This window comes from Aquila chrysaetos, chromosome 2 (assembly GCF_900496995.4).
Source record: "Aquila chrysaetos chrysaetos chromosome 2, bAquChr1.4, whole genome shotgun sequence".
Taxonomy (NCBI): domain Eukaryota; kingdom Metazoa; phylum Chordata; class Aves; order Accipitriformes; family Accipitridae; genus Aquila; species Aquila chrysaetos.
In genome coordinates this window covers 7,087,013-7,096,969 of record NC_044005.1, presented here as the reverse complement: position 1 = coordinate 7,096,969, position 9,957 = coordinate 7,087,013, and the positions used below count along the sequence as shown (strand labels likewise).

Here is a 9,957-nt window from a genome sequence, read left to right as displayed (position 1 = left end):
ATATGTCATGCCACTGCTGCTTTCCCGAACAGCAAGGATTCCTGAGAGTTCACACCACCTCTGTAAGCAAGCAAATACAATGGCACACCAAAAAAAGGAAAGAAAAAAAAAAAGGCACACACAGACACCTGCTGTGAGTTTATTTTGACAAGTGTCATTTAGATGCAATAAGCTGTGATCTTCTCTCCGGCGTGGCTGTAAACAGAAGGGAGCCAACTAGGAAAACAAACCCAGGTGCTCGGGAGCAGAGCGCGGCTTCTTCCGCTGGGTTGGGGGGCTGCCGGAGGGAGGGGGGATTGGGGAGCTTTTAGGATGCGCTTTGTCGTGGGCTGTCTTTCCCCTCTCTGCCAAGCCCGGAGGTGCAGGAGGAACGAGCGGCGTTCCCACGGCGGGCGCGTTGCTGAGCCCGGCCGTGGGGCTCGGTGGGATGCTCTAGAGAGGAGGGGATGCAGAGGAGGGGGATGCGCGCTGTGTGGGGGACCGCAGGAGAGGAGAGGGAGGCGTGTGCCTGCCTGGAAGGGGGCATTTCTTCCCTTATACACACAAGCCGATGCCTACCCTGCTGAAGCAGTTAAACGGGGGAGAGCAGCAGCCAGGCTGGCAGATTCCTGCCCTGTGATATGCCAGCCACAGGGTGACGCAAGGGCTGGAAGGCTCCAACTAACAAGCCATTTTCACCTGCGTAATAAGCGCTAGTGGAGATACAGCAACAGCAGCAGCAGCGGCGGCTCCGAGTCCCCGCAGCCGGCCAGACTCCAGCGCGGCCGCAGCACCATCCAGCCCCCGGCGGCCACCGCAGCTTTTTCGGTGGCTTCCCGCTGCAGCCTGAGAGCCGGAGACGAGCGGCCGCCTTGCAGGCAGCATGTCAGCCCCGCCGGACCCCCAGGACCTGCTGCTGTCGGGCACTGGGGTGCACTGGGCTGCGGACGGGGCGGACCAGTATGCAGCTGGGGCTCCGCTGCGAGATGGAGATGGGGCTCAGCAGCGGGAACAGCTGGTTTTCGGCTCAGCCAGGGAACACCCGCCCGTTGCCATGGCGACTGCATCCCCAGGTAAAAGGCGAGGGGTACCCAGGGATGCTCAACAAAGGGGCCCTGGCAGCAGCATCTCCTGCTTGTCTCGTTCCCGTCCCTTCCCCGGTTCTTCTCCCAGCCTGGCTGCTTGGAAACATTGCTAATGAGTTAGTGAGCGCATGTAGGAAAACAGAAAATAACGAGCAATTGCGGCCTTTGCAAATAATAATTTTTGCTGATGGGGGGTGGGGAATGCAGGACCCGGCCAAGTTCCCTAAAGCTCTTTGCACTTTGCTAGGCACAGGACATCCAGATTTCAGTCAAATGTTGGAGGGCATTTGATTTCACCTGACTTGATGAGGCTCTGTCCTCGTTTGTTGTACACCTGTACACATCTGGAGTGACAGATCTCAAAGGAGTTACTTCAGCTATTCCCCGTGCACCTGGAATTCCTGCATGGCCCCTTATGTTATTTAAACATGTAGCTTTTAATGGAGTGCCGATTCTGAAGTGTTTGTGTGTTTCCTGCATGCTTTTGAGACACATCCATTTAATTGTGGACTTTTTGGTTGCTGTGTTTTCCTCCTTTTGCTTTTTTTAGGTGTCTTTGACTTAAGATGCATTTAGTTTAGCTAGGGACTGCAGGTTCATGGATTTTCAGTTTCTTTTTGGGATTTATTTGATTTCCATTAGTTTAGGGTTCCTTTCTTTAGTGGGTGTATTAATAGCAGGTGTATATCTATTAAGGAGCCCCAGAAGGCTTCAGCTTCCAGTAGCTCCTGGTAGAAATGTTTGGGGAAAAATTACTCTATTTCCTTCTTGGTGACACTTCCTTACTTTCTTTCCTACTGCCGCCCATCAGAGAACCCAAATAACCCAGCCCTGGGGAGGCTGGTGGTTCCCATCTAGATTCCTCTTCACTGGGAAGTAGATGTTTCCATCATACAGCCTGACTTGTCTTGAGTAAGTTGAGGGTCAGGGCTTGGGACGGGAATTGGTCTCCATTATGCAATAGCTGCAGAAGCATTAGGAACTGCGTTTTTGGGCTGAGTCCTTTCTAATCCCCTTCACTCAATCAGCACAGAGAGTAGCTGGCCAGAAACAACACAGTCTGCATGACTACGTGTATTATTCCACTGCTACCCATCTGTATGTTTTTTTCAGGGACTGAGTGTGCATCTGTGCATGTGTGTGCTCTCAACATGGATGTTTCCCTGGTGCTTTTCTGTCTGCTTGATGCTACCGAGTTCAGTAGTAAAATAGGATCTAACGCCCATCGGCTGATGTGGGAAATGTTTTGCTGTTTTGTAGCTTTGGGCAGGCAGCTAATCTGCTGATGTACCGCTCATTCGCTGATCTGCGTGGTAGGTTGTGAAACGTGACTTTTTACTGGAGATAGAGGCAGATGGCTTGTAATGTAAGGCTGTTCTAGGTGCAGGGGTTGTGTGTGTGAAGAGGGGCAGGATTGGGATTTCCAGGTAGGGTTGCCTCAACAGTATCATGACATGAAGAAGGGGGAAAAGATCTTGTGAGCTTTTGTTGTTCACTGATGGATAAAAATATGGCCATGCTGAATGTTAGCGTACAGAACAAAGAGGGGTGGTCTCTTAAATTGTGTAAATCCCCATTAAGTTGAATGAGTGTGATACTGCTTACATTTAATGAAGGCTTCTTCAGGCTTAACCTGATCTGTAAATTCAGGCTTATAGAATGCAGAATAGACAGAATGAAAGAAAGAAAGAAAGGAAGAAGGAAAGAAAGAAAAGAAAAAGAAAAAAGAAAAAAGAAAAAAGGAAAGAAAAGGAAAAAGAGAAGCAAAAAAAAAAATTTTTGGCTTTTGGAATCCTCTGCAAAAGGGCTTTAGACATGTTTGTTTGCATATGTCAAACTGTGGCAAGGTGGAGATAAAGTGAGCAATACAGACCTTTTTGGTGTTTGCTAGCTGTGGATTGACAGACTGTCAAATTAGCAATATCATAAGAGCAGTAATGTGTTTTAAACATTTCCATTTTGTTCTCCCTGTTTAATAAAGTAACTGTTATGTGGTTGTGCGTGTGTCTAGCCGACCATGACAGACAGAGCAGCATCCCAACCAGTGCAGTCCTGTGCATGCAGTTGCCTTTTCTGTTTGTGGCTGCAGCACCTGTATTTCTGTTCCACATTACCTAGTCAGCTACAGCTCCCGCTCCCTTCACCAGGGGAAGTAAATAATTTCCCTGTTCTCTCTGTGTGACTAAATATTCTTAAGTTGCTGAATAAGAGGTCTATCATATTGCTGAATATCTAAAACTGTCAAGTATTTCAGAAAACTCTTTAATTCTCCTTCTCAGAGGGGGATTGCTGTGTGTTCCTAAGCTGTAGGAATGGACCCAGTGGGAGATACCTAGCTCTGGCAACTTACAACACTGCCATAAACTGCCGTAAACTTACAACACTCCCTATAAAATGGGGCACCTGGGGACACTTTAGACAAGGAACAATGCATCGAAACAAGAGTGAACTGGACAGTATGTTTTCCAGGTAGTTTCCCAACACATCCTGTATCTTCCTCCATACCTCTCAGACCAGTCTTTTTTGTGAGAAACATGGTTATGCTCTTTGAGGCAAGAGCAGGGTTTGGAGACCAAGAGATTCTCCCAGCATGAAAATAACTGAAAATAAATGGTGGGAATTTATCACAAGTTGTACAGAAGTTTTCTTATACAACCTAAAAATTTGCAAACTTTCCCTGATCTTGGCCTTTGTTTTAAGTTTGAAAACCAGCCAGGGATTGTTGAAAGGTTCAGGAAAATTTTCAAGCTGGCCGTGAGCCCGGCTTTGAGCCAAACTGGCTTTGTGTCAAAACCTTCTGAGTGGTTTCTGAATGATGAAAAGCAATGGATTTCACTCCTCGTTCTTCGGACCAACCAAAATCGGCAATGATTGGGACTGCAGAAAAAAATTCCCACAAGGAGTGGAAAGCTCAGAGATTTCTCAAGCAAAGTCAGGGCAGTAAGGAGCTGCAGATCCCACATCTGCTTCTCCTGCAGAGCTACAATGAAGATTGACTCCAGTAGCTTCTGGGCAGGGACAAAGCAGTTTCTCTTGCTTTCATACTTGGCCCCTGGATTTTGCTGAAAATGTTTCTCTCCCTCAAATGGAGAGTTTCTCTCCTTCCCAAAGATGAATTTGGTTCAGGGTGAGAGCTGCTTGCAGGCAGATCTTGCAAGGACTGGAGACTGAAGTAGTCCTGAAAGGCTGGTGAGCAGTTGCATGTTGGTGAAAAGAGCCCCATGCCACCCAACACACCATCTGGTCACAGATTCTGTTATTTAGTTTTATACATCAACAGTGATTAAAATTCCTTGAAAAGAATTATTTACAAAAATACTAGACAGGCTACCAGGCATTCCCCAGGATAAATACATATGGTTTCCTTCAGAGAAATGGCAAAATGTAAGAATGGACTGTACCTCCACAATGCAGGTGTTCTTAGGGGGAAGAAGAGGGGGAAAAAGAGCAGGAACTCATACAAATGGTGATTCATGTGTCAGGGTCTGGGAAGCTGTAAGCAGCCTTGTGCATTTTGTTGGTATCTGTAGGGTGATTTACAGGCAGCAGTGGTACACCGCTGTGTCCGTGTAACTGAGATTGAGAGAACTGCCAGTGAGCCCTGCCTGCTGATACTTAGGCCAGGATGCTCTTTGCCTTCAGACTGGCCACAGCAGTCAGGACATCCCTGGCAATCCTGGCCCATTTCCAGCTGCCTTGAAAGACAGGCTGCAGGTGGGGTCCAGCTGCCCAAAGGAGAGGTGGCCAGTGCCACAGGAGATGGCATTAATAACTGGGACGTGCCTGTGGGGACGCAAGGGGATGGCGAATATGGCCTATGGGAACCCTTCTGAAACAGCAGCTACCAGCTGGTTGGGGTCCCCTGAGGTGCCTCAGTGGCATGGAAGTCCTGTGATTATGGGACTGAATGGCACCCATATGGTATGTGCCAGCGAGGCGAGGAGGGAAAGCGGGACTAGAAGCTGCTTGGATGAGGCAGAGGAGTGGAGGAACAGCTTCTGCCTGCCGAGGAGCAGTGAGATACCAAATCCCAGGAGTGTTTCGTGCTCTGATGGGTGTAGATGTAGCACACAAGACCATGAGTGGTCCTGGCTCCTGCTGCTCCGTGACATCCGTGACAAGGACAGGCTCTCTAGGCTCACTGCTTTAAGTAAAGACATTTAAAAAAAAAATTTCTAATTCACATGATTTGTAGAGGTTGAGTTTGAAAATGTGTGCAGCGTACCCACATGCTCTCACCATGAACTAAGCCACCAAGCCTCTGCCAGCAAGGGACTGCAGTGAGGTGCTCCTAGCATAAGCTTGTGTTTGTACTGATAATGCTTCACCTGCAAATCTCAGTTTATTGTTTCTCTCCAGTTACTGGAGAGTTACTGGCAGTTTTACACCTCAACATGAAAGAGGTTTTTGATGGTTTTCAGGCAGCTTGAGAGCCCTGTAGTTCACCTGGGTGGAGAGAAGTGGGTATGAATGTGAACATCTGCACCGCTTGGGTTTGGCACTGATGCTTTTCGGGGATGTCACAGCACAACCAAATGCAGCAGGTTCCCCAAGACAACTGGCTCAGTTGCCCTTTGGGGCCTTCCCACCCCTTTCCAAGTATTGCTTTAGCAAGAACTCTCCCTCCCTAAGCGTTCATGGCAATGTACTGCTCCAGGCCATGTGCGCTGTAAAGGCCAAGATCTAAAACCTGATTTTTCAAGTTGCTGTAGAGAGAGTCTTGATAGAGTGGATTCACTGGCCTAAGCGTATGCCACAGGGGAGCCTAAGCAGCTGTTTGGAAATACGTCCTCAACTGCCAGGCGATCTTGCTCAGATTTAGCCAACTGAGGCCAAATTTAGTCTCACTTTGGAAGAGTATATATTCATGCCAATTCTATTATTGACATTTTAGTCCTTCCTGATTTAGAGAATTGAATTTATTTTTTGTCTGCTCCCTGGATTAGTCCCTCAAAATCTCTGACATACTGATGTGAGTGAAGGTGATCGAGATCATTTGGTGGAGGCTCTCCCCATTCTCTGGGGTTTTGTGAGAGCAAGCAGATTTTGCAGAGAGGGACAGAAACACAGCGGATTTCTTCTTGGATCCTTCTGTTCCTGTAATTCTCAGGAAGCTTGACAAAGTGGCCATTTCATCACAGCCCACAATCAGTCATCTAAAAAAATTCCTATTGAAATACCATCCTTCATTCCCACTTGGTTAAAGTAGGAGCAACGACTCCTGTTGGGCTCCTCCAGCAAGTGCTGTGCTTCTGGGGGTGAAAAGTGCTATCAGAGGTCCTTAAAATCTCCTGGTTTAAAATCTGTGCAGCAGTGTAGTTCTCAACTCCATACAGATCAAAATGCAGCTTTGTCCTATTCCCCACAGGGATGCAGATAGCTCCATTCCTGCTTTGACTTCCATGCTGATGAATTTTCTTCAGCCTTTAGGGCTGCAAATGGGCTGAGGAAGAGGATGAGGCAGATGAAAGAGCAGAGTAGTACCAGGGAGGGTGACTCACCTGCCTTATTTTAATCTTCCTCACTTGGTAATGAAATGTTTTATTTATAAGCAAGGAACTGAGGAAAAGAGGTTGGGGAGGAGGAGAACAGCATGGAGGGGAGAGGCTTTGGATGTCCCAGTTGCAGCAAGCATTGGGTTTTGCATGTTGCAGTATTTCCTGGGCTGTGAGCCTCCCCTTAGCTGGGTTGTTCACTGTATCTCAGTGGTGAAAGGGTTCTGGGAGGCATATCTGCCTCCTTTTTTCTGCAGCCCTGGAAATGCCATTCAGTGATATGTCTTACACCTTATTTTTCCCCCCAAAACTGTAGTATGCAGTAGCATGCACACGCAGTGTGTGCTTTCAGTCTGCCTGGGGATGGCGACCCCAGCAAATGCCTGGGTGCTGCCTCTGGCTCAGTCCTCTTGGAAAAGTTTGGGCAGATCCCATAGGTCTGTTTATCGTGTTTTCACAGACTGTCCCATGAAAGAATGCCAGCCCAACTGCATGGCCTAGATTGACCCGTGATGCTCAGGACTAGCGTTTGGCTCTGCTTTAGGCCCTGAGAACTGATTTGGCCCCAAGACCTAATTATTTTGTGCACGTGTGTTTTAACTCAAAATTCCTGAAATACCCAAGGAGTTGTGCTGCAGGTCCACATCAACAGGGAATGGAGGTTTTTAAATGGGTGACTTCTTAGGAATTTGCCTCACTTTCCCTCCTGAGTAGTCAATACCTCTAAAATGGGCCAAGTACGCACTAAGCCTTTTTCATTTTTGTAGCATTTCATAATGTAGCATTTATGTCCTTGTGTCTGTTTTTCATGTTGTATTCTCTTACTGCCAGATCAGGGCTGCTTAGAAAATTCTGGGGATTCTTGTTTTTCTTGGGTTGGTTGGTGTTTTTCTTTCAAAAGAAAAGAAGGCCATCACATAGCAAACCATGTTTCAAGTAATGAAGCATTATTTGTAATTAGTTTTCTAATTTAGGGAAAGTAAATGTATGTGCTGCTGTAGACTTGGCATGATTCAGCACTCAAGAACACACCCCACATTTAGTATTCTTGTTTTTTAAGACACTTCTGATTTACAGTCAGCCTATTCCTCTAAGAAACCCCATACCTTCAACAGTGAGAATAAATTCTTGGCACTCACCTGCAAGACAAGACTCGAAATAGAGGGGACGTTAATCATCTATTCCAGTCCTCTTTGTTTCAATAAAGTATTTAAGATCCTAATTATACAGAACATAAGTGCATTCTTAACTGCTTTAAAAAATTGGGATGGTCTTACACATAAAGGTGAGCATGTGTTTTGCTGAATTTAGGGATAAATGAAGTAGAAGATAGATCATGGATAAATTGGCTTTATTACCCATTAGATCAGACTGCTTCAGGTCACTTGTGTGTAAAATGGAGATACCAGCACTTACCTATCTCATTACAGCACTGTGAAAATTAACATTTAAAGACATTGAAAACTTGGAATGAAAATCATTATAATGTTGTGTTGTTTCTTTTGATCTATTGTGTGTGTCCAGGTGAGACTAAAAATTGTTGGAAATGACTACAGCCTTTATAAGCCTGTCTCTTTCAAATATTAAGGTGTACCTCATAAGCATTGGCTTTATACTTTAATATTCCTTAAAAGTGGGCTTTTCCATCTTTATTTAAATAACAGCTGCTAAAAGAGTTCTTTGAATATTTCTTTCACTGCTGTAATGAGATTCTTGCCCTCGATACAGCCTCCAATTATCATGAGATCTTGTATCAGAAAAGATAGCCAGTTCTTCAGAGATTATTTTGACACAATTGCCGCTAACAGCTGCGGCATTCCCAACATCTCCTTCGTGTAGCCATGGCTCCTGTCCCAGATGTGGTGCTGCAGTGGGGTGTTTGCTTGGGTACAGGTGAGGACAGAGCGCGGGAGGATGCTCGCTGAAGGGTGCTGTCTGCGCTGGGGTGACTCTGCAGACTCGCAGACTTATGTCAGCTCAAGGCTTTACTGTGCCATTCAGGACATGAATTACATCTTATTTTTCAGGAGTGCTGAATTTATTAACTGCAGCTGATTTATTGTTGGTAGATTTAAAGACATTGAAGGGCTTGTTAACTGCAGCCAGTAAAAAGCAAATGTATGGGGTGGCCTTGTCAGGTGGGAAACCTTCCTGCTCCCAGACCCTGGGGATCCTGTGCTTCTCTTGTCTCTGAGGTTTTTTTCCATGCAAATATCAGTCCATGTCTCGGATGCACACGTGGGCACGCCTGCGTGAGCCCCATGGCCGAGGAGGAGGAACCACGGCACCAGGACACAGCCTCTGGCCATGGGGCCGAGCAGGAGCCTCTGGCTGCCAGTGCTGGCAGTGCTTTGTCTCCCAAACACAGCCCAGGGTGGCTGTCCCTCACCCCGTCGAAGCACCCTTCATATGCACGTTGCAAAGCCACAGATGCAGAAGTTATAGATCTGAACGACATCCCCAAACTTTCCCTGCCTGTGCTGCGTTAGTCACTGGCTGTACAACCAAACAGCCTAAAAATCCTCACCCTGGGCAGCCTCTGCAGCACAGCTGTGCAGAGGGGGGCTGCAGACAGCCTGAGCCATCAGAGTTTTTACTGATTTTCTTCTGCTGAGCCTGGCCCCTTACACGCTGCTCCCAAAAGCACTCGGGAGCACCTGTAAAGGAATTGCTGGAGAGACAGGCTGCATTTATGGCTTGCAATCAGCAAGGGAGTTTTGCCATTTACAGGCCTAATCCCACCACCCAACTTGGAGGTAGCAAGGCTGATGCAGGGAGGATGCCTACACCCACCAAAGACAGCATTCTGCATGCCAGGGAGGTTGGGAGTCCCTCACCCTATATAGGTCTTGACATGCACATAGCCAGCAGAGCAGCTCTGCTTGGAAATGCTTTTAATCCCAAGCTTATTGGCAGGCCAAAGGTCTAGATCCTGAGCAAAGCCTAAAAGTTGCTGTAAGTCTGCCACCACTGCGCAACTCTTCACCCGTATTCGGGTTAGCTGTGTCCCCCTCCCTGTGCCAGGAACATGCACTGAGGCCATGGCTGGGGTGGGAGGTGAAAACCCGCAGCAGGCAGACGTGGGGAACACAGTGTCTCGTCTCTGCTCCAATCTACTGAGCAGCATCCCCATGTGCTTTGTGGGAGGGTGCAATGAGGTTTCACAGGTACCATCTCTCCACTGACTACTGATGTACGGCAGGGTCTGAATTCTAATAAGTCTTAATTAGGTCTTTCCCTTAATGTCCTTAATTTAGAGGCAAAAGAGATGCACTTGCTGCTCGTGTGCGTAGGAAATGTTTTGCATTTCAGGATATTTTCATTCCTGTTGACTTCAGCAATGAAGCGCAATGCAACACGCTGGAAATTAAATGTGCACTTCAGCTGAACTGGAGGCT

The 9,957-nt window shown here is 47.2% G+C and overlaps 1 protein-coding gene across 1 annotated transcript in view; it reads left to right on the top strand.

The window, feature by feature from the left end:
• The first annotated feature begins 495 nt into the window (after positions 1–495).
• RTN1 (reticulon 1) overlaps positions 496–9,957 on the top strand; it is a 123,459-nt gene continuing 113,997 nt past the window's right edge. The window contains exon 1 of the mRNA XM_030034077.2: positions 496–1,052. Coding sequence (XP_029889937.1) covers positions 863–1,052 — 190 coding nt within the window. The 5' untranslated portion in view covers positions 496–862. The remainder of the gene's footprint in view (positions 1,053–9,957) is intronic.